This window comes from Fistularia commersonii, chromosome 33 (genome assembly GCF_037954325.1).
Source record: "Fistularia commersonii isolate RoL2024-O1a breed Wild chromosome 33, RoL_Fcom_v1.0, whole genome shotgun sequence".
Classification (NCBI taxonomy): Eukaryota; Metazoa; Chordata; class Actinopteri; order Syngnathiformes; family Fistulariidae; genus Fistularia; species Fistularia commersonii.
This window is the reverse complement of record NC_141316.1, coordinates 2,736,206-2,764,044: the sequence shown is the minus strand read 5'-3', so window position 1 is coordinate 2,764,044 and position 27,839 is coordinate 2,736,206. Positions and strand designations below refer to the sequence as shown.

Here is a 27,839-nt window from a genome sequence, read left to right as displayed (position 1 = left end):
ATATTTTTACAACTCAAGACAGAAAGTATACAACAGCTTTGTCAAATATTCACAGCGATGGCCGACAGAACCCGGTTAAGAAGTGCAACGCATGACAGACGGGCGGACAAGTGAAAAAGGAAAACACTGTCCGAGGCCAAACCCGCCTACTGGAATCACATTGTCTCACAAAAAAATATTTCAGCTCTTCAATTCAGGAACTACTAAATTGATTTGTTCCCCGATGCAAAGATGTCATTTAGACAAATGTGAAAATGCCAGGAGAATCTCCGAAAACAAGCTACATCTTGGCAGAAAAAGTCCAGATGTAACCAAAAATCACCCCCAAAAAGTACCTGCGTGAAGTACAACGCATGGTATTCTGAGAAATACCTGAACATTTTTTAAGATATTACCGAAATATAAAATATCTCATTGCGCTGCCTGCTCAAAGCTGAGGTCTGCGGGTTTTTCTGGTACCATTATTTCGAGGTTCCCCCAAAGTGAACCCAGACCGTCTGGGTTTTGGGATCCACCTGGTCCCCGGGTGCGGTTGAGGCTGTTGAACCCGGTTGTGCGAACAACCTTCTCACACAATTCTATTCTGGGTTGCCCTTAAAACGTCACTCGTCCGTATCAGGTTAAAGGTCGTATTTGGTCAAAGCGGAACACGAAGTGATGATACTCGCACGAAAAGCTTCTCGGCATTTTAGGGAAAAACAGGCTCCCTCACTTTTTTCTGAGAAACGAGAGACAAAAACGATAGCGTCACTCCCACAAGCGTGACATTTCTGAATGGGGAAAGCAGCCGTTTGTAAAGATTTACCTTTTTTTCTTTGCTGGTGCAACAGGCACATGGTTCACTGGGCCTCCCAGTGGCTGGAAGTGGAATTACATGTCAGGGGAGGTGCAGATTATAGAATTGTGCAGTTTATACGAAAAAGACCATGGGATAATTGCACAGCATGAAGGAAGTAGCTGTACAATTGTATCACGACGTACACAAGTATTTCTTTCACAAAAAAAGTAATTGTAAAAACAAAGAAAAGCAAAAAAAAAAAAAAAATGGAGTGAAAAATACCTGAAAAAATATCCAGAATTTTGGGGAGGGGGGTTTATACAAAAATTTGCAAAGATAAGACCAGAAAATCGGCCAAATAGTAAAATAGTAAAGTCATATAAATGATTGTTATTAAAATAGCATTTGTAATAATTAAACATGTGTGTTTTAAGTCTCTCTTTTATATTTTTGGGCTGATTGTCAGTGAACACAAATGAACATCTGCGTCCGAGCTACGCTAAGTGGCTCTTGGCGTCGGTGCTAAACCAATGTCTTATTTATCCCTCAGCAAGAAAGTGAGTGAGCAACAGGAAGAATCAAAAACCTGAAAACCTACTTTAACTGTGAGCGAAGGCCAACTATCTGTTGAGTGACAAGGCAGTATATTCACAGTTCAGGTCTGAATATATTACATTTTCTTATTCACAAGTGCTGGTTTTGGACGTTTATGTTCCACGTTGTCAGATGAAGGAGGAGATTTAAGGAAGCACGGTCGTGTTTTCGAAGTGGTTACCTCAGTTTGCATAATTTTTTTTTTTCGGGTCGAATGAAAGCATGGGAATTTTTTTCACGGTTTGAAAAAATATAGCCCTGATCAAGGGAGAAAGGAATGTCGGTATAAATATAGCAATTTCAGAGGAACAAACTATCATTGTCAAACACAAAAATAAATAAGTGTGATGGTGGCCTGGAAGTGGGAAGGGTGAAACGTCCCTTGGAGAAAAATCGAGATGAATTTGTATCCGATGCATCGAGGTGCTAAAATCTGTGTAAAGAAAACGCTAGATTTCTCTTTTTTTTAAAAAATTGTTTTTGGAGCATTGGAAATGGTATCCATCTGGGAATGTGAATGAACAAAAGGCAAAACTGGTATAAAATTAAAAAAAAAAAAAAAAAAAAAGGTCCCTTAAAGGAATGCCAACTTTCTCCAAGCACATTCTCTAAGCTCAAGCAACCGGTGACAAATGTGTACGAAAGCTAAAAGTGCACGGTGAGGTGTGTGCGTGTGTCTGTGTGTGTGTGTTTCTTTTCTCATATTTACATACGATGAGCTGATTACACCGATCTGTGGTTGGTGTGTTCTCAGATGCCACCGGTAACGGGCGCCGTCGCCGAATGGTCTCCGTTAAGTACACATATTTACATGACGGCTGTATCAAGCGAAACCAACTCAGCCTTGTAATTTCCTTTTTCTTTTTTCCAGTAATACAAACATAGGCTCGGAAAAGTACGCGCTGGCGGTTTAAAAAAATCGTGCCTTCAAGTCCGGCTGCGGATAGCAAAACACTGATGCTGCGTTAAAACGTTCTTGCAGAGCTCTGCCATCAACGCCCCCGTCCCCCGTTAGGTCTCGTGCACGAGGATGTGAGCGATCTCAAGGAGCGCCTGGTCCGGCGTGCGCCGATTCCACTGGAGGGGGGCTTGAGTGAAATATTTATTTGAAAATGCAAAGTCCAAATTCAGTGTTGAATCTTTTTACAGACAATTTGTTCATTCATTCATTCTCTATATGACTTATTCCTGGAGCCTATCCTGGAGGGGGTTTATCCTGGACCAATCGCAGGGCCACATAAAGAGGCAAACATCCATTCGCTCACTCATCCACGTCATATAGAAACATACAACCTCATCATATAGAAACATAAAAACATTCACTCTCTCATGTTTGTCATACAAATACATATAATTATTCACTCTGTCCAGCTGTTTGACTGAGAAGGTGAATGGTTGTTTGTCTTTACATGACGTGTGAATGTGAGTATATGTTGTATATCTATATATGATTTTTTAATGACAATTTAGGACGTCCAATAAACCTACTGTATGGTTTTGGACTTTTAGAGGAAAGTGGAGAACCCGGAGGAAACCCACACAGACACAGGGAGAAAATGCTGCCTCCCCCCCGTTGGAATCGAACCAAGGACCTTCTTGCTCACCAGAGCATCGTTTTATAATAGTATGAAAGGTTTTCGTACTTCTTTTTTAAGATTGGGACTGTGAAATGTATTCCTTCGGGGGTTTTCTGAAGAAAAGGCACATAAGCCTGACTGTGGCAGCGAGCGCCGGCTGAGCTCTGCAAGATTTTTTTTTTTTGCTTTTTCAACGGAGAGAAAAACATTCAATAAGTAGGACAGCGCCGTCCTCAGCTGTCGCTCTCACGGTCCCATCCCGCCGCAAAGGCACTTTGGACAGACGCATGTCTTTGGTGATGTCACGGCTGGCATTTGCGGTCCGATAAAAAAAAAAAAGGCAGTCTCTGGTGGCGGTCCGGCCTGTCGGCGGCGCCGCTCTCACCAGTGCTCCAAGTGGAGGTCCATGGCTGAGTTCAAGTTAATGTCTGTGACATCCAGGAACTCGGTGTTGAAGATGCTGGGCGCGCTGGGCGGAGCCGCGTTGAAGGCCGTGGCCGAGCTGGGCGGCGTCAGATCCAGCCACTCCATCGTCTCCCACGGCGTCTCGCTGAAGGCCATGCTGACCGTCCCCTGCACCTCGGGGACGGCGGACGCCTTGCCGACGGGCAACAGGGGCATGTCCATCAGAAGCTTATCCTGCTGGGGGTGGTGAGGGTGGCGTTGGTGGGCATGGGGGCTGCCGTAGCCTTCGCTGTCTCTGTTCCCCTCACCCTCCTGGCCGCCCTCGTCCGGGGCCATTTTCTGCAGGTTGCCGTCCCCTCCCCGGCCCACCGGGCTGCCCAGCAGGGTCTCCAGGTGGCCGTCGGTGACGTGATTGGCCGTTTGGTCGTAAGGGGGCTGCGTTGGAGATAGCAGCTCGTAGTGCCAGTGGAATCTCGGTACTAGAAGGCCGGGACACCCTGGGAACACAGTAATGTGAGGTACAACTTTGGTTACAGAGGACCTCTCCTTCTCTTCTCTGGCGTTAGCTGGCATCTCTTGAAGACAAAGAGGAGAGGACGGAGGGTCACAACGGGCAGACACCCCCTGGACAGATTCTGAAATTTCGGGTATCATCTTACCTCCGCTTTCTATTAGCACATCCAGAAGCTCGTCCATCTGCTGGCTCCTGGTCAGCTGCTGCGAAAGCGGTCACAAAGAACAGTCGGCCATCGATTTGGTGAATTAAGGAGAGTCGCATGTTTGGGTTGTTACGACACTGACGGGCTCGAGACGAAGGAGCAGTCAAAGCGGTTCGACGTTAGTGTCCCCCCCCCCCCCGACGCAAACATTTGAGGAAAATCAGAATATTGGTCGAGAGGAAATGGACGGTGCCATGAATTTTGTCTTCTGCTAGAGCAGAAAATATAACAAGAAATTTTGGATGGAGGGAGATCGAAGGAAAAACGCAATCGGGTCGGTCACCAAGGAAAAAAAAAACAAAAAAGCTAAAAAATATACATTATTTAAAAAAAAAAAAAAATCATTATTTTTTGGTGATTTTACTGATTTTTGGGTTTTTATTCTATTTCCAGATAATTATTTTTAGGAAAATAAAAATTGAGAGAGTAAATAATAAAATGAGAATGAATTATTTTGTTTTTTAGTCAAGGGGTTTCCCATGGGTTTTTTTGAGTCACTTGGGAGTGTTTGTTCTTCCTGTTTCTTCAGGGATAGTGTGTGTTCATGTCATGTCAAAAGAGCTCTGGCTATGAGTTATAGTGCTTTCCCTACATCCACATACCCACCCACACACCCACCCACACACACACACATGCACACATTTCACTTGTGTGTGAATATGGTGTGCATCATGTTACAAATCTTGCCTGTATAATTATTTTCTTATCTGCTTTCCACCACACATTCAAGGCTCCCACTGGAAGGTAGGGGAATGATATTTCTCCTTCACTTAAATTAACTTATTTTAGTTAAGTACATGTTAGTTAGTGAGCTAATTCCCTCAGTCTGTTTCAGCCTTTTATTTATATATATATGTATTTTTTTTTGCAAGTAATTCCAAAGTCTTCAACCTTGAGTCCTAAGTGGACACAAATCTGACAACAAGTCAGTGGTTCATAAATGCAATGAGATTTTTTTCAGCTAATAGATGAATGTTATAAACGAGTAATAATTGAGTAATTGCTTCAACAAAGTGAGTTTATTTCCTTGTTGCCTTTCAAATGTCTTATTCCACACTTTGGCGGCGCCTCATGTCCACATTCTCTCACGATTTAACAAATTTATGGTAAACTAGCTTTCTTTTTTGAAAACACTGTTTACTTTAAGAGTGCAAGCATTCGACAGGTTGCCAAGAGAGGAACCGTGGTTGTACGAGCACGTCTGGAGTGGCAGATAAGTATGTTGAACTGGTGCAGGACATGTATGTCAGCTGCGAGACAGTTGAGAGGTGTGCTGTAGGTGTGACAAAGGAGTTGAAGGTGGAGGTGGGACTACATCAGGAATCAGCTCTGAACCCCTTCTTGTTTACAGTGGTGATGGACAGACTTACAGACGAGGTTAGACGGGAATCTCCTTGAATCATGATGTTAGTAGATGACATTGTGATCTGTCGTGAGAGCAGGGAGGAGCAAAATCTAGAGAGGTGTAGGTATGGAAAGCAGAAGCAGGGGGATGAAGGTTAGCCTCAGTAAGACAGGCTACCTGTGTGTGAACTCAAGGAACCCAAATGGAAGGTAGAGGACAAAAGAGAGTGGAGATAAAGTAGGTGGAGGAGTTTAAGTACTTCCGTTCAACAGTCCAGAGCAGTGGAGAGTGTGGAAAAAAGGTGAAGAAATGCGATCAACCAGGTTGGAATGGCTGGAGAGAGGTGTCAAGGGTAATGTGTGATAAAAGAGTATCAGCCGAAATAAAAGGAAAGATGTACAACACAGAGGTGGAACCACTAGCAATGCTGTATAGTTTAAGAGACAAAAGAAAAGACAGGAGGCAGTGATGGAGGTACACGAGATGGAGATGATGAGGTTTTGCTGAGGACGAATAGGATCAGGTGTGAGTCCATCAGGCTGGCAGCACATGTGACATATTCTGGAGATAAAGTCAGACTGAAAGTGTTTGAACCTGTAGAGGGGAAGGATAGCGAATATATAGGTAGAACAGGGGTGGGCAAACTTTTTGGCTCAGGGGCCGCATTGACTTTTAGAATTTGACAGACGGGCCGGGTCAGTTCAAGATATGATACATATAAATAAAAAACACATTTGCAAACTGTAGATATCAGACTCGCCTGATATTCGCTTTGAAAATAAAACCAGCTTGGTTTTGAAGAGTCTGACGTCGGCTTGCATTTCATGCACAAACTGTTTTTTCCCTTGTAGCTTCATGCGCACGTCGTTCATGTGTATCAGTTTGTACAGAGTAGAGGCTAAATCACAAAGAAAATTCTCAAGTGTTCTTAAGTAGCTACAAAACTGAAATAATCTCCTGTTTATCTCCCGCTCAAACATATTCACTTTGAAACATGCAATCAAACATGCAAATCATTCACATCATGTATGAATTCTGTACCGATCTTTGGCGGGCCGGATTAAAAAGACCAACGGGCCGGATGTGGCCCGCGGGCCGTAGTTTGCCCACCCCTGAGGTAGAAGGACACTAAGGTTGGTGCTGCCAGGCAGGAAGTCTAGAGGAAGACTGAAGAGGAGATTCATGGATGGAGTGAAAGAGGATATGAGGTTAGTTAGAGGAGAGGGTTAGTTGGAGGAAGATTATTTGCTGTGGGAGCAGCCCAAAGGAGAAGAAGACTTGAAGAGTGTCAGCTCTTTAATGTTCATGTCTGATATTTGAAGTCCAAAAAAAACGCAACCTCAGATTTAAAGCAAATTATATTTTCTAATGTTTGCTACATGTTTTACTTCCCTCAGTGCTCTCTCACGTTAAAAACGTTCATTTCCGCCACCACGCTGTCTTTCGGGGCCTCCGCCCATTTCACCCGACCAATGGAGTCAACTCTGTTTTCCAGAGATGTTCGCGCCTTTCAAAAAACAAAGAGCCAGTCTCATACACAGGATTCAGTGCGACGGGCGGAGCGAGGGATGAGAGGAAAAGATACAACACAGGTGCTGGATGAGACCAGAGCGAGAGAGTGGAATTGAGAGCGACACCGAAAAAAGGCCAGCCATTCTCTACGGAGTTTCAGCTTGGACTTTAAATTTACCTGCTTGACTGCATCCTCATAGCATGGGGGCTGTCTTAAGTCAGATGCAGCTGAACCTGAGCTACTGAAGGAGACTTGGCACTTTTGCCGAGCAGAGGGCACTACTGACATCTACATGGGAAATAGGCGAGAAGTGACATTAGCTCACTGATTAGAATCGGGGAGCTTTATTAAGATATGACGAAACTTTAAAAAAAAAAAATAAGTAAAGAGAAATGACAACATCTAAGCAGGCCCTGCTATAACTGAAGGGCTGGCGTCGTGTTCTCGTAAAAAAAGAAAAAAAGACAGAATAAAAGTCACCGACGTGTAAAAGTGATCGAAGACATGCACTTTCGCTTTGAGGAGCAGAAACGCGACGAGAGTGATGGCACAACTGTTTCGGAGTTCGGAGGCAGACCGCACACAAAACGGGGGAAGCAGAAACGCGGTTCGGTGCTTTTTCGGACAAAAGTACGGCGCACGCGGTGCCAATTTAGTCACTTACCTTCGGCTGCATGTTCGGGCTCTCGGGTTTGGCCGAGCCGTTGTGGCCTATGTTGCAGTCGTTCATGTTGGGGAAGATCCCCTGAAGGCCTCTTTGGTCGGATGGGTAAGGACAGTGGATTGGCTGATTGCCGCTCCTCTGCGGGATCTGCTGTCAAAAAATTTACATTTCAAAAGTGTTTCCAGGTAAGGAAGTTAAAGTGCATTTTGTGGTTATGCGACATCTACCATTCAAAGTGTGTTCAACCATGCATCGCTGCATGCAAGCTGAAACTAGAAGTCAATTTCTCTGCATTTTTCCTTTCATCATCTAAGATCTTGGATCCAGGCTCTCCAGATAAGGTACTAATAATGGTTTTGTAACGTGCTGCCTCCCGCTGGTACGGAGTTTGAATTACAAGGATGTACCTTGCCAAAATCACATTTAAAGAAGTAATATGGCAGCCTTGAAGCTCTCAGAGCTTCGTACCTGCATGCCGCGCGCTCTGCTGTTGCAGTGGGTCGGCGCATGGCCACAGCCGTCCCTCCCCAGGGGCGGCGATATCAGGTAGGGGTTGTTAGGGGACGAAGGCTGGGGGCTGCCGGAGGGCTTCCCGACGGGCGAGTCTTGTGGCGAACGCTGCGGACTGAGGAAAGCGGACATGGCGGAGGGGCTGCCCGAGGGGGGGGCCGTGTCCATGCACTGTGGCCCGCCGTGTCCGCCAATGTTGGGGAGCATAGCGTTGCAGTGGCCCATGTCCTCCATGCAGTTCCCGGGAGAGCTCTTGATCTGTTTGGGAGAGGAGAGGGGGCAGCTGGAGGAGAGGGAAGGGGGCTCCTGCTTGACCGTCACCCCGAAGAAGCGGTGACCGATCATGGCCGGAGGCTGCTGGTGGTGCATGGAGGGTAGGTGGGGCTGAGATGGAGGAGTGACCGTGTCCTGCGTGGCTCCGTAACAGCGCTTTCTCTTGTGAAGCTGCATTTTGAGCTCCTCCACCTGAAAAAACACGGTGGAAGACGTGAAACACGTTCACAGTTTGCTGCAATACATAAGTCAGCTACTTCTGTACGGAGACCCAAATGATCAGTTCTAGCGTGTAAAAGATCCGATCGGTTTGTTGATTCCAATTAACCAGCCCGAAACCAGCAACGTTTATATGTCAATGTTGCATCATTAGCGAGACAAAATCCTGCATCTACCAAATACCAGGATTTTAACATCTTTCCATAGTTTGCCTGGCTTTCCGTCTTAGTTTCACATCTAGATGCTGCTCAAACATCAGCCAAGTCAGATGTCGTCAATAAAGCACACAGAGCCTTGTAGCTGTTAATGCTACTGTTATTATCAGTATACTTGTCCCTCCCAAGCCTCGTGTCTCCATCACAGTCTTGCTTTCGCATTGAGCTTGGATCCGCCCAAGGTTTCTGCCAGATTATTGGGAGACAAACACAATGTTTTACCTTACTAACACATAATGCCTGAATACTTCGCTCATTAAACCCCAATGTGGAAAGTACAATTCATTCATTCATTCATTATCTATACCGCTTATCCTGCACGGAAGGGTCACAGGGGTGCTGGAGCCCATCCAAGCTGTCATTGGGTGAGAGGTGAGTTCATCCTGGACCGGTTCGCCGGTCATTCATAGTGCCGCATATAGAGACATACAGCCAGTTATCCTTTCATTTGCTGAGCTCTCGCTCTTTCTACCCCAGCCACTCAGGACAGAAGGCGGCTTATGGCGAGCTGGGATTGGTCCAAGGTTTCTGCACAACCAAGTGCTCGCTCGGGGCTGAATTTTGGCCTTCCGTCAATCTTATTTAGTGCGATTCAGACCTTCTCGACATGGAAGGTGTCATAAGACAACTGTGTTGTGATTTGGCGCCATTGAAATAATATCTGACTAACTATCGGCTGCTAATCGTCACCAGATGGTACGTACACACACACACACAAATATCGGTATCATCCCCAGACATTTGGACTTGCTTAATCTCAGCTTTGTTTTATTAGGGCGTGTATTTCCCCGTTCCTCTATGATGTCTCTTAAGCTCGGAAAATATTTTGGGGGGCGGATTTCATTTACTTTATTGTTTGTTGAATTTACTTCCTGAGTCGGCTGGAGCACTTCCTTGCTAATCTGGCCACTTAGTACATCATGAAAAAAAACAAGCCTCGGACCACCCAAAATTCTACCTATCATCAAGTGTGACTAAGCTTGACTAAAAGGTCAGAAAAAAAAAAACTTAAACAAAAATGAAGGCAGATTAAAAAAAAGAAAAAAAAAAAATGAAAAAAAAAAAAAAATTAAATAAAAGTAAAGGCAGAGGATCCAGGAGGGGAGGGAGGGAGGGAGATTGAGCTTGGGTGTTTGAATTGATAGTTTTAATCCATTTCTCTCCACTCGACTTTTGAATTTTAAGTTTGGCTTTACCTCAAAATAATCTACAAAAGTGGAAGCGACAGCATGGTAGTTACACACCTGCCTCTGCTCCTGGTGCAGCTTCCATGTCAGCTCCTCGATCACCTTTTGCTTCTCCACCAGCATTTTGTCCTTCTCAGCCTCCATGCCGTCCATCTGCTCGCCCTCCCCGACCCTGGGTCCCCCGCCACCCAGGCCGTCTTCCATGCCGAGCCGGGCGGGTGACGGCTGCAGGCCGAACTGCGTCGGCGAGGACATGGGCACGTCGCTGAAGCTGTCCGGGAGCGAGCCGCTGAGCGACAGCTCGGAGGACGCCGGGGAGATCGGAGGGGTGGAGGAGGTGCTGGGATACGGGTAGTAGCCCCCCTGGGAGAGGGCGCTGGAGGAGGATGGAGACTGGTAGGAGGACAGAGACCCCGTGGGAGTGACTGGGAAGGTGACCGTGGTGATGTCGGAGGAGCCTGATGGAGAAGAGCCGGCGGTGGAGTCCTTGAAGGGCCGGAGTCGCTCGATAAGGGCGGTCTTGGTGCCGGAGACAGGCAGGCCTCGGATGCGGAGGTGCTGCCTGAGCTCGGATACCTTACAGAAGAGAAGTCCATTAACCCTTGTGTTGTCTTGCGGGTCAAAAGTGACCCACTACCACGTTTAGCTGTCGAAAAAACACCTTAACCTATTTTTTTTTCAACTTGAAATTTTATGACTTTTCCTAAAGAGACCCCATAATTAGAAAAAGTGATACTTCTTTTTTGTTTATGTTTCCATGTGGGCTGTACACCACTAGGGTACAAAGATTGTCTTACGGGTCATTTTTGACCCGTAGGACAAGGGGAGTAAACACAATGTTAAGATCGCACGAGGGTTAAAAAGAAAATAGCCATAGATGATGAAGCCGCGGAGTCGCTTTCCGCTGCCGAAACCTACTTTTAAGTCGTCCAGGTTGGCTGGCAGCGGCCCGGGCTTGACTGACGAGATGGCGCTTTGGTTGGGAAGCGGGTTCTTGACAGGTGAGGACGAGTTACTGTTGGCTGCGCTGGACGGACCGCTGGAGCCACAGGCGGACAGATGCTCACCGCTACCTCTGGAAAGGAACGGGTGAAGCCGAGTGGTCACCAACGGCGACAGGACCACCCATCTCAGAAGTCTGTTGTTTGCTAAGAGTTTAAGAATTCTACGAAAGCATAATTACAATGCTGTGATAGGCTCGCAAGTGATTTTAGTATTATAGTGTTATAAGTATTATAGTGCTCTAGAATTATAAGTGTGATGAATTAACATTACTGTGCACATCCAGGTAATCACTGCCTTGAAAATGCACTGTATTTGGAATTTCTGCCAAACTCGGTAGGATTTTGTTCACGACTGTGGTAAAAAAAAAAAAAGCTTTGAATAACACGATCGTCACGCATCTTGGTATGCACATCTTAAGAGCTAGCTGATGAAAACAACTGGTACCACCTACTTCTGCATCTGCGCAGGAGGATGAGGCTGGTAGCTGAAGGTGGGCTGCCGCTGCTGCCCCTGCTGCCCCTGTGGCGCGTGTGTGTGCTGCTGCGTGTGCGTCTGAGCGTGCTTCTGCTGGCTGAGGATCTGCAGCTGCAGGAAGAGCTGCTGCTGCTGGAGGAGACGGGCATAAGCCGAGTCCATGGGCGGGGGGGACTTCTCGGCCTTCTGGTCCGGGGGAATGTACTGGTGGTATTTCAGCTTCTTCACTTTGGGCTTTACGTCTTTGGGCTTTTTGTGGCGGTTCTTGTCTGCGGACTTGGACTGCGAGGGAAGGGAAACCAAGTGAGCCTCCGAACATGGTAATGAGCGCTTTTCTATCGATCGAAAACAGATGATCAGCTGACCTTGACGATAGCGGGAACGGGGATTGGTGGAGTCGCCTGGCTGTTGGATCCGGAGAGCCCCTCATCCTGGGTCTGATCGGGTAGGTCTCTGGATGCGCCCACCTGCTCACAAACAGGGAGACAACGGTCCGATGAAGCTTCTCCTTAACCTTTTCATCTTAAAAGAGACTCCTTTAAACTCCTTTTAAACTCGTGTCTGCGCGTGTTTCCTCCGGGTTCTACGCTTTCCTATCACAGACCCAAAACATGCGCTAGGTTCATTGTAGTACCTAAATTGCCCTGATGAGTGAATGAGAGAGTGAATGGTTGGATGTCTGTTTGAAGTGTGAATAAGGGGGTGAATGGTTGCATGTTGTAGAGCAGGTCTTGACCACATTCAGAATAGAAATCCCATGTTTCCCCGTGAGCAAGCACTTAGCAATAGTGGCGAGGAAACACTAGGAACCTTGGACAGATCCCAGCTCAAGGTGGGCGGCCTTCTGTCTTGACCGGTTGGAGTAGAAAAAGAGAAAGCAAAGTGAGTGGGGGTAAATAGTTGTTTGTGTCAATATGTGGCCCCCTGATCGACTGGGGACCGGTCGGAGGTGGACGCTGCTTCTCCCCGAATTGTAGCCAGGATGGCTCCAGCAACCCCCGCAACCCGAAGTGCTGGTTAACCACTACAGATAATTAAATGAATGAGTTTGAATGAACTCTACTGGTAGACCTTTGGCATTGGACTTTAATGGGTGAAGCGTTCAAACATCAGGTCTTAGTAGGGTTAAATACAGTGTTTATCTTGAATTAACAAAAAAGGAAAAAATAAAAACCATGTTCTTAAATCTCACATCAGTCCTGTTGTTTAAATAATCCTTTCGATTTCTCCTGTGTTTCACGAAAGGCCAGCGATGGGACGAGAATTACGTGGATGCACAACCGCATCAAAAAATTTTCCTTGAAACAAACTTGATATCATCTCTGCATTTCCACGGTAAAACGTTTTCAGCTTGATGTCATGATCGAAGCCTGGATGGCCACTCTCCTGCAGGGTTTTCAAAGTTAGTTGTCAATGTTTGAGGAATGATGAGGTCAGCTGTTGCTGTCCATTTTGTAAATTAATCTCTTACTTTGTATGTCTTTTGGTGTGAACGTGTTTGTTTCCTGCGAATCGCCCATCATCCGAAATGATCACAAACCTGGACTTGTGAGGTGTTACTGTGACCGTAATGAAAATGTGCCTGTGTATTGATGTTTCACAGGCAAAAAGTATTCCAAAACCTCTAAACACACATTTCCTTCCAGCCTGAATTAATGATTCACTTGAAACGTGTCAGAGGCAGAAACAGTATAAACACGGCCGCTCAGGAATAAATTTAGATGGCGCGACCGTTGCTGATGTGACCGTTGGAAAAGACGTCATAATGTGTGGAAGGTAAACAGCCAGGAAGTTGGCAGCTGCTGCCGGCTGGAATGTGGAACCTGCTTAGTTCGTCTCAGTCCAACAGCGAGGAGATAAGAGGAGGAAGCTGAGGGAGGAGGAGGGGCTGCAGCTCACTGAGCCGCCACAAGTGGGCAGAGCATGCAAAGCTCTTGATGGAGCGGCGACAGTTAGAAACTCACAAAAATTACTCACAACTCACAAATGAAATAATCTTGAAAGTGTGGAAAATTAAATAGATAAATTAAAATATATGAAAATAAACATAAAGATATCTTCTTCTTCTTCTTTCGGCTTTTCCCATCAGGGGTTGCCACAGATATATAAAATATATCGCCAAATATATGAAAATATATAAGTATAAAAAAAGAATAAAAAAACAGAAACTTTAAATACAAGGTGTCTGAGAGAAAATTGAAGGAAAATTAACTTTTTTGCATTTGTTTTCACAATCATAATCATTAGATTGATTCAATATCAGTAAGATATCAGCTAAAAAAAAAAAAAAAATTGGGAAAATTGCCTTGACGATTACCATGCAACAACAGAAAAAATACAAATATAAATACACTGCTTTAAAAGATTTGCTATCATTTTTACAGAAGATCTATACATGTGTGTGATTGCCACATCTGTACCCTTCTACAACTTCAGGTGAAAAGTGTGTGTGTTAGTGAAGTGGGGGTCACGTGCTGGGAAAGCAGGGACGGGTTTTGATAAGTTTGAGAGCCTCAGCTTTTAGGAAAATCAGAGTCGCGTAGCTAATCGGGTGATTCTACCTGCTGTGGGTTGATGTGTGCTGGCGAGGAGGAGGAGGGGGGCGTGCTGCCAACGGCCTCGGACGAAGGGCAGGCCGAGCCCTGAGATTCATCACTGTGGTGCTGCTCCGGAGACAGACTCTCGCTGCTGCTGTCCTCCTCAAATGCATAGGAGTCCTCCTGCTTGGGGAACTTGCCATGGTTTACTGTGGGAGGCGTAAAGAGGACAGACAGGGGTCAACATGTATCTGTGCTCTGGTAATGATGGCGTCCAGCTTTATAGAGCAGTGTGACACCGTGCTATACACACCAAGTTATTAGGACAACACTGTTGTAGAATAAATAAATATATTGTAATGTTACGGCTTTTGAAATATTGACTTGCAAACAGTCTTGTTTTCGATGTCCATTCAGTCATTCGGTTTTAAGCCGCCTTGAGTTTCCGCAGGAACCAAGTGAAACATAATAGAAGTGACAGGTGTTGACAAATCTGTGACACCCGAGGAACGATCAGGCACACACAAGTTTGACAGAGCTGTGTTATTTAGGTTTTAAATTTCATGGAAAACGAGCCCAGGATTTCACTGGTGTAACCGCAGGGACGCCAAGGCGATAAGGCTATTTATATTTGATTTTCTATCTTTCAAAAACATTTTGATTAATCAAAATCTTAAGCTTTGGCCAGGAGAAGGTCTTACAAGTATCAATATAAAACAGAAATAACATCCTTGTCCATTTTGTAAGATTGAACACATCCGTATCCTTCATAAACAGGGATGTATTATCTACATCACAAAGTGTAACGATTAAATGTCCTCTGCTTTGCAGAAGGCTTTTTTGCAATAGCGTGGTACGGTCAATATGTTACTTTATCGGTATTGATCAATGTTATAGGCCAGAGAACTTTATCAGACAGTATTGTTCTTTCACAGATATTTATAAATTAATATGAAAACCAAATAGCTCAATTTTGTGAAACTATACATGTGACTACATTCTACTGTCCAATCAAACTCACTTTTAGGGGTTGATGGACGAGTTTGCACATCTGTGCCCTGAGGTAAAAGCTCAGGGAGGGACGTTGAATATTTTGTCAAAAAGTGGACAATTTGCTCCTCATATTTAAGTCAAAAAAGAAGAAGTTAAAGCCTGATGTTCACTTTAATTATCGCAAGTTGAGAGTTCTGCTGGAGGAACGCGGGACAGATTGTTACATTCCTCCATTTCAAATATCGTAATTTTCATCCGAGAGCTAAACAGATGAGTATTTCATACACTACGAAAAATGTGTTCCTCTTAGTTTAAATCAAGTTTTGCTAGTGTTGAATTCAAAGGCTGGAGGAAAAACTACATGCGTGTTTATTAAAACTCAGTTAATCTTTAATGTTTGACAACAGAGTTAAATAGGGGTGCGCGTTTTCAACAGCCTGTTCGCCAGCTTCGAGTTTTTATGTTCGACGTGAGCATTGCTCTTCACACGCCGCGCGTCCGTCAGCAACACCTGGTCCGACACTCAGTCCGGAGGTGTTACGCTGCGCGGGTGAGACGCTCACATGGCCACTTCTCTTTCCTGACTGGCTGACCTGATAGTGCCATCGACGCTCAGTGGACCAGCTGAGAGCACATATCTAACAGAGCTGGGGGTAGAACCCGGACAGAGGTGGTGAAGATTGGTGTGTGTGTGTGTGTGTGTGTGTGTGTGTATATGGGGATATAAGATTCACTGTTTGCATCCAAACATGTGACAGCCAAGAGCCTGGACCCCTGGTTTAAATCACAGGATCAGCCACGTCCCCTGGAACTCAGTGACCTCCCATCACACACACACACATGGACACACACACATGCACACACACACACACACACAATTAACCGACGTACTGTCCTGAAAGCATTCTCCTCCCACCTGTTCGTGTTTCACCCCTTGATCACAACTTGCCTCCCTCTTCCTTTTTCTCTCTCTCAAACACACACACACACACACACACACAAAAACACACACACACACACACAAAAACGCACGCGCACGTACGCACGCACAGAGTGGGTCATGTGTTGGGTCTCTCTTTCTTGGCCACATATAGTCGAGTACATGTTGTTTCCATGAGTCTTTAAGTCGACTTGATGTCACCAGGAGATTGAGATGGCAGAATTACAGGAAATCTCTGAGCCGTGGACACTTCCGCTTGTCAAGTGGCCGGTTTAGTAGTCACATAGTTTCCAAAATTACCGGCCAGAGGTTGAAACGATCACAGTGAGTGTCGTGTCCAGGGGCTGCCGAGATTTAAGGTGAGGGGTCAAAGCAGCAGCAGAGGGGGGAGGCGGCAGCCCCTGGTCCTGTAGGTGGCTCACTGGAGCCGGTTAGAGCTAGAAACAAAAAGGAGAGCCGAGGGGAAGCAGATGCAAGTGTAGGTAGGCCTGCGCACAAACACAATCACGAACAATGACGTGCACACTCACTTACAAACAACACACACCGCCACAGGAAAAGAAGGTGAACCCAAATACAGCTGCTGTTCATCTCAATAAAAAGGCATCTCCTCCTTCTCCTGCGGAGGTAAACCAGCTGATGGCAGGTGTGTTGGCCGGAGGCTCGCGGAGGCAGACATGAGACCACTAATACCGCAGTCTAAAACACACCGGCTCCTCTCCCAGTGCCAATCTACAGATAAACATCAACATGCTGGGGATTAGCAGACTAGCAGTCTGAGGTGAAGGCCGTGTTTCAGCACACAGTTCTAAATCACCAATGTCCAAGCCTTGCATTCGAAGGACTAGAAGGTATTTTAAAGCCAACAAATATAGATATATAATTCAAGAACATTGGCCTTTGTGGGACCTTAAAACATTTCAGGCGATTTCCTGTATTTCCTTGGTTTTTCAGACAGTTTTATCACGGTGAAGCCATGAAGGGTTTGTCTCATTGGCGTTCGAGCTCAAGCCCCTTGAACACGACCGATCTGGCGTAAACACACACACACACACACACACACACACACACACACACACACACACACACACACACACACACACACACACACACACCTGGTTGTGTTTCAAGAGCCAAGATGAAGTAGCCAACTATATAGCCAAACAACTATTTAGGCAAATGGCTAACACTGCTGGCTAGCTTACATTCCCAATTATGCTAACACAGGTGTGGATGTATAAAACATAGCCTTAAAAGGCCCCTAAGAACACAAGTATTCAAAAGAAATGTTCAGATCCTGGACTAAAAGTGTTGTAATAATAATATTAATAATAATAATAAGTAGACACAACTTAAATTTAAAGTGGTTCTCGGTAAAATAATCAACTATCAGGTGATGATTCCAATGTATTTGGTGGCTAAAGAGCCAAATAAAGCAAAAACAAAAAGGACCACAAACATAATAATGTCAATCAGGTGATACGTAAATAAGCAATTGCTTCCTATGAAGTTTAACTTGAAAAACCGAGGAGTCATCATTGTGTTTGGGCCATGTATCATTAAAGGGGCTTTGTGGCTCTGCTGAGTGACGCAAGTCATGTTAAAAGCTAAAAATTGGCAGAGCACCAAACCAAATGTTTTGTTTTAAAAATAAATTTATAGGTGTTGAGATTTCTGGGTGGTAAAGAGACAGGTTAGGATCCAAAATGATTGTTTTTGGAGATGTGGACATCATATAGCAAATATTATATCAATAGAAATATTTAAATACCTAATTTGTTGCTTTTAATCCAAAATTGTGATGCACGATTTCAAACTGATTTAGCAGTAAAAATCAAAGAGTTAATCCATTTCTCCTACAATAAAACACATTTAAAATCAAATAGATCAAAACCTGTTTATACAGTAATCTTTACGAAAATACAGGAGAAGGCTGACAAACCAACAAAGAAGCAGATACAAGCAAGCATTTAAATAAAACACAATTTCACTACTTAATATCACCAAATAAGCATCCAGCCAAACCTGCTACTTCAATGGCTAATTGCTGTTCGATATAAGGGATTTCAGCCATTAGCTTACATGCTTATAAGAATGGGATCTCCGGCTTTGCATGGTTTAGTAAATGACTTAAACACACTTATTAATACACACATAGGCAGGGTGATGGAGTACTACCAAGCACATACACATACACACACCCACACGGAGTCATGCAGGTCGAGATGCCGGTGCACTAAAGGGTGCGTAACTATTCGGCAGGGCATTGGCTCATCTAATACCTGTCATGGTGATGGCAGAGTCTAGGGGAATGATATTCTTTTGGACCAACTCCAGGGGGCCCGGCCTGAGAGCCAGCTTCTCATTCAGTTCCTCAGCGAGTCGGCCTCGCTTGAGCCTTAGCTGGTCCCCCAGAGAGGAGCTGTCTGAGGTGGAGTCTGGCAACACACAGCAGGACCAAACCATCAACAATGTGAGACACATAAGTCTGTACAGAGGTGGAATGGTACACTTGGGCGGCTACGTGTTCGGTCCGCCGCGCACCAAATAGTTTCGCATTTCGTTTGGTTGCTTGGACAAATGAGTTATCTATCTATCTATCTGCAAGTATTACTGAATAATTACAGTATAATATCTCAGTCCAAAATTCTGAGCTGTTTTTGCTGTAATTCAACATTTGTAACAGAACATTTCAGCAACAACAGAGCTAAAGCACAAACGGCCGCAGAGGTGACTTGTGCCATGACGATAAACCGATGAGTTCCTATTAATCAGTGTTACGCCAGGCCCTACGATGAAGTTTACTCCTGCCGCATACGGCCGTCTTTTCCCGATAATCTTTCCAGTATGTGCTTTTCTTCCCGCAGTCATCGAACATCCAGCTGCTCCACGTCCAGAACGGCCAGACACTCTGACTGCTAGGAAAACAAATGGAGTGGCTGTAATTAAAGGGCTGCAGCGGGTGAGATTTTCAACCTTCCACAATCTCCCCCTGTTAAATCCAGTACAAATAATCCCTTCCAGAGCTAACCTGGCCGGGCCTAAACTCTATCCGCAGCCCTCGCTGGACTGATTAGCCAGAACACCACATCAGTTTGATTATCTAAGGGCAAGAAGAGCAACAGCACTTATTTGGTCAAATAGAATTAGAGTCAGATTTTTCAGAGGTTGCATATATCTGGGGGATGAAAGACAATTCATGGCAAAAAAACTAAAGCAAGGATATTGAGCTTTGTGCTCAGGTAGGGTATTACTGCCTGATGAAACGCGGATCAGATATGTCATGGATTTCAATGCGTAAGGCCGACGTCAAATTGAATTCGGGTGAATGCGAAGTACGTGACACGCATTTATATCGAGAATCTATCGTTTCACAGAGAAACACAAGACACTGACATAAAGAACATGAAGGATATAGTCAAAGGAGGTAAAGGAATGAGGGTTTATAGGAAAGGAAAAGAGAAGGGGGATTAGGAAAGAAAGAACAGATTGATGTGAAAAGGTAACCAAAGTTACCCGCATGAGATATGAAAGTCTTCCCCGGTGCATGACGGGAAAGAGTCTAAACCAGCTGGACTCTGTGAATTCTTTTTATTTGATAAATATCTATTTCTTTGTTTTTGCCAATTCTTTACTAATTGCATCATATCTTTTTAACTTTTTCTCAACCCCACTGTTTTTTAACAATGATGAAATGTAACAAGGGAACTAGGAATCAACCCTGTTTCATAAAAAAAAAAAAAAAAAAAAAATCAACAGATAATTAGTAGCAACTCATTTCCACAAGATTTTAGCACAATAAGAAAAGATACCAGTGAGCAATCGGTAAGCAAAAATGACCGTGATGGCATCAGAAAAGACTTACACTGCTTGAAAAATTGATTTCTAACGACTGAAATGATCATTATGATATAACCTTAAGGTCATGCAAGTTCTGTTCTGATTCCATTGATAGAAATACTTTTGAAATTTAATGCATTTAGAGCTTTTTAAATGCACAATCAAGCTACCCTTGCAATAATGGTGAAAGCTCCCTGACATCCATATATATATATATATATATATAAAATATATACACACACACACACACACACACACATATATGTAAAACATACAAACACACGCACACACATATGGATTGACAACCAGGCTTATCAAATTCATGATAGACTTTTTTTCCCCCTTAAATATCTAGAGGAAGAGAAAAAAGGGAAAGAATGGATGCTTACAATGCTAACACTGGAAATCTGTCGCTAGCCATCATCAGGGTGACATCATCATGTGTTTATACCCCAGCTGTCTGAAACACCTCTCCTGTCACTGCCGCACCTGATTTAAGACCTGATTTGACATAGCATTCATACATAGAGCTTTAAGAGTGTTTAAACTGTGTAACCAAACTGCCTGAAAACCTGCTCTGCCGCGGCCAGGCAAGGTCACGTTACGTGATCCGGTGAGTTTGAAGCGAGCTTACACACTTTTAAAACATTGCGCAGCAGTATTAAAAACAGAGAACGCACTTTAAAGCGAGTGCGGTGCATATACCTGCTGACTGTATCGGGTCAAATGTAAACATTGCGCTAAGTGGGAAGATGTATGGTGCATTAGGAAAGAATAATTCCCTTTGTGTTTCCATCCGCCAGGGATGAAAGCGCCACGGCTGTAGAAATGAAAATGCACTGTTTTTTTCTTTTTTATGCAGGAAGAGGCAAAGTAAACCTGCAGCTATTATCTTTATGAGGAAATATTAGATTGTATATGTGTGCGCAGAGGTAGGGCAGCGGTCGGTGGGACCGGCGGTGATCTCCCAGGCAGGCCACACGCCAGTCAGCCCTGAGAGGCTGGGGCGGATTCTTGAAAAGCCTAATAAACACCAGATGTTCTGCGGGTAATATACACACAGACCCTGCGCCGTGTCCATCTCCTCAGCAGGAACTTCAGCGGCACGCCGCATCTGAGGGATTACAGCAACATCACGGCGAAGGAGGAGGAGAAGGAGGATGCTGCATCGCCATGACAAACGTTGCGCTTTTCGGGAGGCAGAAATAAAGACCTCGGACAGGTGATTTTTAGATAAGATAGCATGGCTATAGACTCTTTGTAACCAAAAAGCCACCGCCTGCAATCAAGAGATAAACAACCAATTTAAATGTCGTTTCTGAACAGGCGCTTGGAGCCATTGCTTGCCCAGTTGCATTTCTCCCTGCCGCCTTATCTGTGACAGACTCCTAGAAACTGATAGGGCTTCGCCGGGCCTCTGGATTCCGTTCCCCCGCACACTTACCAGCAGGTTATCTGCAGCCCGGAGACTCTGTGAAATGGCAAATGGTGCCAGAGATATCATTCGACAAATCCCTGGCCTGCGGTCCAAGTCCCCCCGTCTTGTTGTTCCTGCAGGCGAGTGACCCGAAAAAGAAAAAAAAAAAAACTCCAGACTGGTATAGCTCACTTCTGCGCCTGCTGTGTAACATCTTCTTTTAAACAAACCAATCGCCCCCGTCTCTTGTACACGTGACATTTTAAAATAAGCCAACCCTTTAAAAAAAAACAAGTTAGCTATCAGACTGTGTCCTTTAAGCTAAAAATAAGCGCAAATATTTTCAGTCTACTTTACGTGCATAGTTGTTGTACAGTTGTTCCCAAAATATTACCGGAGTCTGTGAAGTTTTTTTCTTGGTGGGACTCCACGGCATTATTTTTTCATAATGGAGTGACGTTTATTCTGATGATTTAAATGACTGTCTTATTCTTATTTTTTTTGTGATGATAGAATTAAAAGAAGTACATACATTCAAATTACATTTGAATGACATCATTCATTTGAAGTACTTTTCAACTATGTAAAGGGGTCCGTATCTTAGTCAGCGATCATCTTTACCTGCAGGAAAAGTTGAGGTTGAGTCTCTGTCACCTAATTTTAGGGTCTAGCTCTGAAAGGTTTGCCCCTGGCATGGTTCCCGGTTCAAAGCATAGTTTCAGCACAAAAGAGAAGAAAAATAGGATTTAAGTAGGTGTGTACTTCAAAGTTTACACCAACAAGTCGGCTGATATTAGTATTTTTGTGACACTGAGTATTCTGGGGATAAATACACTTGAACTTTATTTGAGTTTACTTCATAAAGTGAACCTGAAGTGTCCTTTTTTTGCGAAACCCGGAAAATATTTAGCTGTGTATGACGTGTGGCATGTAGTGCGCTGGCAGCCGAAGCTAAACAAAATCGCCACAAACATTACGACGCGGCCCTGAACCGTGGACGAGGGGGGCCTGTAAATCTCAGCGGCGCCGAGGATTTAGGAGCACTTGCAGTCCAGTCAGGTCTACGTGTCCTCGGCGTAATGTCGTGCGTGACATTAAAAGGCACGGGAGCGAAGCTAAAGTGGAGGCGGCGGCGCTCGGGATAGTTCTGCTTAGACGCAGCTCTCAGTCCCAAACAGGTACGGCCGATGTTGATTTGGAAACCGGAGAATATCTCAGCAGTCAACAGCTGTCCACGGCTACAAAAATGCATGCGTTATCCACTTGAGGATACGGAGACCGGACCCATTCCTCTGAAGAACATCTGGCATCCGAGCGCTTTTCCACTTAAACCTGACTTTTAAGAGCGCTTAGTCGTTTTCGTCTGCCAGCATCAGACTTTCAGAATTATTGTTGACAGAGATACTACACCAATATTCACATCACCATCGAGATGTGGAATGCAGCCGTGATGATATAGGGGTTGTTAACCGACTGAAATCCAGCATCTTCCCAACTTTCAAGTATCAACATCCACAGGATGGGGCATTTTTAGCCTTTTGACGTAAGCCTAGGAGTTCGCATCACAGCGTTCGCTGCATCAGCTTCGGAGCCGAAAACATGCAAAGCCAAGCGACCAAGAGTCCGGACACACACACACACACACACTCCTGCTGGACCCGGACCACCGCTGATCTGCGGGAACACATGTAGAAGTTACGTGGCTTCACAGCAAGCGACTTGAATCAGTTACATGTGTTTGGCGAAAGCTGGTCCAAGCAAGTGTCTGGGGCTCTTGCTGGATTCCAGGAACAAACTAGAGCAGCTGATCTCAGTGATTGGCTGCTTTCTGTGTGTGTGTGTGGGTGTGCAGGGGGGTTAACTGGCATCTTATCTCATTGGTTTATCTGAGAACTACAACAGACAAATTGCGAATTGGTTCCACTGTCACGGCACTTAATGCTACGACTCGTGTGAAAGCATGAGTGAGTGGACTTTCTACATAAGAGTGATGCGGCCAGGAGGACTTATGGGGTATCACAAGAGCTGTCTGCCTGGTTGGGATAATTTTGCTTGTCTGCATTTTGTTTGTACTACCACCACTAATAACAACCAATGAAATATACCGTAACTTTATCAAAGAATCAATGTATTTCTGCGTGTGCTATGTAATGATCATGATCAATGGAATAATTATTTATGGTATTTTTGTGATATTGAACTGTGGTTCATTTCCTAAATTCAAAAAAAGGAAAAAAAAAATCAATGTGCATGTACAATTATTTTTTGCAATATCACCCTTCTAATTTTTCAGGATATTACCCAACTATAACTACAGAACAAGGGGGGGAAACTGAATGAGTAGATGATGCGAACCCGGAGATGCATAGTATTCTGCTGATATCTCCGAGGAGAGGCTCCAGCCGTGTCAGCCTCACGGCGGAGAGATGCAAATTGACAAAGAACAGACTCCAATGCAGAGCCGGGGCGGAGGAAAGTCACAATGTTTCCAGATGAGGTGAAGTTATTACTTGGTTGCCGTGCCATCCCTCGCCATGCTGCGGCGGGTGTTTACCTGATGACGGTGCCACCGGCTGATTTAAGGGAACTGTAGATGTGAGTCACACATGTGCGAGTGTAAACACATGAGGCAGCCGCAGACCGTGACATTCAAAATGTTTACAAATCGGAGCTGATAAACGGTGATGTTTTGTGATGCATCAGCACCAGGGTTGAGGTCTGGTTTGTTTTAGGCATAAAAAACATGTAAAATTTATATACAAACATGTATGATCTATAAGAGGTTCTGTAACATATGTAACAGAATTAGTATAGCGCGATCATGTCATAGTCATGGGAACGTGCTGCGATCGAATGCAGACTAACCGCATGCGATGCTAAATAAACGAACAGCGACCACTGGTGTTTGTTTTTTGTCAAGAAAACAGTCAACTGTCAGAAAAGGAACCGTTTTTTTTATTGTGGGCACACAATATTGAACTCAAACTTGAGTCAGTGTTTTGGGGTCTGGAGTAGCTAGGTGCTACAACTTAAAGCTAGTTCTTGAATGAGCGTTCGCTAACGCTACACTAATAATTTTCCTCACAGCTCTCACTAAAATAGGCTGTGGAATTTGTGAATGGAACAGGGAAAACTTTTTATGGTTTATTGCAGGGGGAAATAAAAGTATATCACCTCTTGTTTTTTTAAGCAGTTTGATGATATTTCATTTCGCTAACTACAATGGCTAACGGACAAGCCGCGGCTATATAGCGCTGTTAGCTACGAGAACTAGACTGACTGGCTTTTTGAATGCGTCGCTGCAACTCGGCTCACATATTCTGGCAGTCACCGGAGTGGCAGGCAGGAAAAGAACAAATGATCGGTATGTGCTTTCATTTGGAGTCAAGACTTTTAATATTCCAGTAAAAAAAAAAAAAAAAGTCCAACGGAAGCTGTCAACATCACTAGTTATACGAGGTGAAAGTTGTAAGACATGCCTTCAAGTGCTTCTTTTGTATTTGATTATTCATGGGAGTTTACGTTCCTTATTGTCTCTCACATACCTCTTTCTGTCATCACACCCAGTGAGTATGTGAGCGCGTGAGCGTATGTATGTGTGTGTTTGTGTGTATGTGTGTGTGTGTGTGTGTGTGTAGCAGCTCAGTGTTGGAAGGAGTTACTCACGAGGCATGATGCCTTGGTCTGCCAGCTGCTCGCGTGTCCTCCTCTGCTGAAGTCTTAACTGTAGGACTGAAGATGAGGGGAGGAGAGAAAAGATAGGGAGGATTTGAGAGATGGAGGGAGAAGAAGAGTCAGGAGAACAGCAGAGAAGAGGAAGAGGTGGAAAGAAACAGAAGGGGGACAGGAGAGAAGAGGGAAAACATTTAGGAATCACTTTAAAGTAGCATATATAACTGGTTTAGAGGAATATTTGTGAAAAGAATAATGATGCACATATAGTTCACACACACACACACACACACACACACACACGCATATATATATGTATACATTCAGGAAAACACAGAAAAAAGCTGCTTGCTCACAAATATTTCTGTGAGCAGGATGTAGGGAATGATAAACACAGCTCCTGGCTTTTAAACAGTTCTGCTCTGTGGTGTGTGGTCCCGCAGTGTGTGCGCACGTTTCTGCGCGCTCCACGTCTAGAAAAAAAAAAAAAAAAAAAAAGTCTAGGTGGGAGTGCGGGGTCATAAACATAGAGCCTCCCCCGTGTCTATTGGTCTACTTGTGTTGGTGACTTTCTTTGCTTTTCTTTTTTCCTTTGTCTGTGTGTGTTTTTCCTCCCCGCTACTATCTGAAGGTCTCTGTCTCAGATCCTGGATCTGACACACAAGTATGAAATGTTCCTGCTCGTCTGCGGCGCCCTAATCACTTTCTGCTTGTCTTCCTATTGCTCATTATCTCCTTCAGGTGGTTTACATTCGTGCAGCTTTGGCCACACTTGAGCGGTTCAAAACTTTCCAGATTTCTAATGATTTTTTTTTTTTCCTTCTTCTTTCTTCCTTCTTTTCCGGCGGTTCCGCCGAATGTCAACGTGAGCTCGGGTGCCGCATCGCAGTCCTCCCCCCGTGGGAGAGCACCTCCATTATGTAACGCCATGCCCTTCCCTTCATCTGACATCTGCTTTAGTTTACAGGAAAGGGGTCGTGACCCGCTGCTCGTAACACCGAAAAGAAAAGGCAGGATGTAGTTTCTTGACTGTAACGTGACCGAAACATGTAACCCCCCCCAACTCCCTTTCTGTAATCAACACGCACTCAAACATAAATACAGACTTTGTTTCTTTGGCCACAATAAAGAAAAAAAAAAAAAGCAAGGTGAAATGAAATGTAACTAATTCAGCGCAGAATTCGGTTTTTCAGACGCTCTGCATTATGTTTGCCGAGACCAGTTATTCTGTCTGGAGAAAAAAAAAAAAAAAAAACAGCACATCTGCCATATGATGTAACCTGAACTCCCCCTCACCGGTGCCTTCCTTCACTCCAGGACTAGTGAATGTAACGCCGCAGTAGGTTGATTTTAACTTTTGCTGACAGGGTTATCAATAATTCTATCTGAAAGAGCGCAGCAGCCTTAAAAAAAAAGCGGTTTTCTCTGAAGAGGGGGAAAAAAAAAAAGCTTTACAAAGGGCTAATTGCAGACGTGTTGTGGAGAGTCTGGCCAGGTGGCGTAATCACCGATCACTGAACCATACCGTCCGCCGCCTCTCTCACTGTTGACTTTGAAATCAAAGACATTTGTTTTCAGGTCTGGCTTTCTTGACAACAAATGATATACAAATGCAAAGCCATATTTAGAAGTGTTTCGGATTTATAGTGTAAATATATTATCGCCGGGCCCCGGTTCGTGCTGGCAGAGGGGCGATTATTGCGCGGGCCGTTGGAGTGAGGTCGTGATTTACGGCCAGAACAAAAGACGCAAAATATAACACCCTGGGTTTTTTACGCTTAAAACTCTAGCGACATAGCTGAAGGGGCCGCTCGTGTTTTGCTACATTGATGCGCTGAACTTCCCCTTGCAGACAGGAATGCATTCGAGAAAGATGTACGAGCGGGGTTGTATAACTTCTAATAAACAGGGATTCCTCAATGAAGTATTGGGTTTATTTTAGCGCAATACCTTTGCATAAAGCTAACATCCACCTTGACACAGAGCTTGCATATTTTATCCCGAGGCTCCGGAGTCGGTGTTGAGGCCGTTTCGTGAACGCCAGCCAGCGGCGGGATGCGGGAGAGCCAACGGTCCGCGAGGAAAATATAAATTCCTGATCAGATAGTGCTCATCTGAAGTTCCCTCACTGATAGTGACTGATAGCTGGACAGCGGAGGTTTTTTTTTTTTTTCTGGTGATGCACAAAGCGTTTTTTTTTTTTTATCCGTTGCCAGTCGAGTGTCTCTGATCATATGACTATCTTATTATCTTCACGAGAAAAAAATTACTGCCAGGACCACTTCAATCGGGGTCGGTTTATACTATAATCCATCCAATTACACCCGAGACATGATTTTCTTCGTATTTTGATCAGGTTCAAGTTCACACACGAACACGACCCTGAAGCACAAACCCCCCGGCAGCAAATCCATGCAATAAAAGTGACTCTGTGATCTGACGAGTTGCCTTCGCTGCCTCACTGTTAACCCGACTGCCATTACAAACAAATTACATTGTATTAAATAGCCTCAAGTAAGCGCAAAAAGTACTCTTTGTAGCTCAAGTGCACTCTTATCGTTGTGCCAGTATCCAAGGGAGTGTACTACTTTGATTCCCCATGTACTTAAAATAGCCAGTTTATAAACATTTTTAAGTATTGTGAAATCTTGTACGTTTGGTGGGCACATCTAATTTGCCTTTTCTATACTGCTAACTCTATGAACTGAGTATTTTTTTTAACACTCTGCCTTATAGGAGCAATGAGGATAAAAAATACAACTATTAGCAACCAATACCTGCAGGGAACGCAACGTTTTATCGAGTAGAATAAATCAAATAAGAATAAGAAAAAAACTGTGTTCGGGCTCGAGGGGCGCACTTGCTTTGTCTGGCGGCAGATGAGACAGCTGTGGTCTGAAGCTGTCACCTGCACACCTGTCGGTCACTGTTACGCTTGTTTCGGCCATTTCGGTCACAACGT

At 44.5% G+C, this 27,839-nt stretch overlaps 1 protein-coding gene across 5 annotated transcripts in view; it reads right to left on the bottom strand.

Annotated features, from left to right (window-relative positions):
* Positions 1-333: 333 nt before the first annotated feature.
* myocd (myocardin) overlaps positions 334-27,839 on the bottom strand; it is a 29,198-nt gene continuing 1,692 nt past the window's right edge. The window contains exons 2-12 of one of the 5 annotated variants that reach the window (XM_086140376.1): positions 24,872-24,937; positions 18,231-18,386; positions 14,040-14,224; positions 11,844-11,945; positions 11,456-11,760; positions 10,918-11,074; positions 10,057-10,575; positions 8,064-8,570; positions 7,596-7,742; positions 4,014-4,071; positions 334-3,929 (exon numbers count right to left, since the gene is read on the bottom strand). In XM_086140376.1, coding sequence (XP_085996502.1) covers positions 3,331-3,929; positions 4,014-4,071; positions 7,596-7,742; positions 8,064-8,570; positions 10,057-10,575; positions 10,918-11,074; positions 11,456-11,760; positions 11,844-11,945; positions 14,040-14,224; positions 18,231-18,386; positions 24,872-24,937 — 2,801 coding nt within the window. In that variant the 3' untranslated portion in view covers positions 334-3,330. Of the gene's footprint in view, positions 3,930-4,013; positions 4,072-7,595; positions 7,746-8,063; positions 8,571-10,056; positions 10,576-10,917; positions 11,075-11,455; positions 11,761-11,843; positions 11,946-14,039; positions 14,225-18,230; positions 18,387-24,871; positions 24,938-27,839 lie in introns of all 5 variants that reach the window. The other 4 variants (XM_086140372.1, XM_086140374.1, XM_086140373.1 and 1 more) reach the window with 4 other exon arrangements.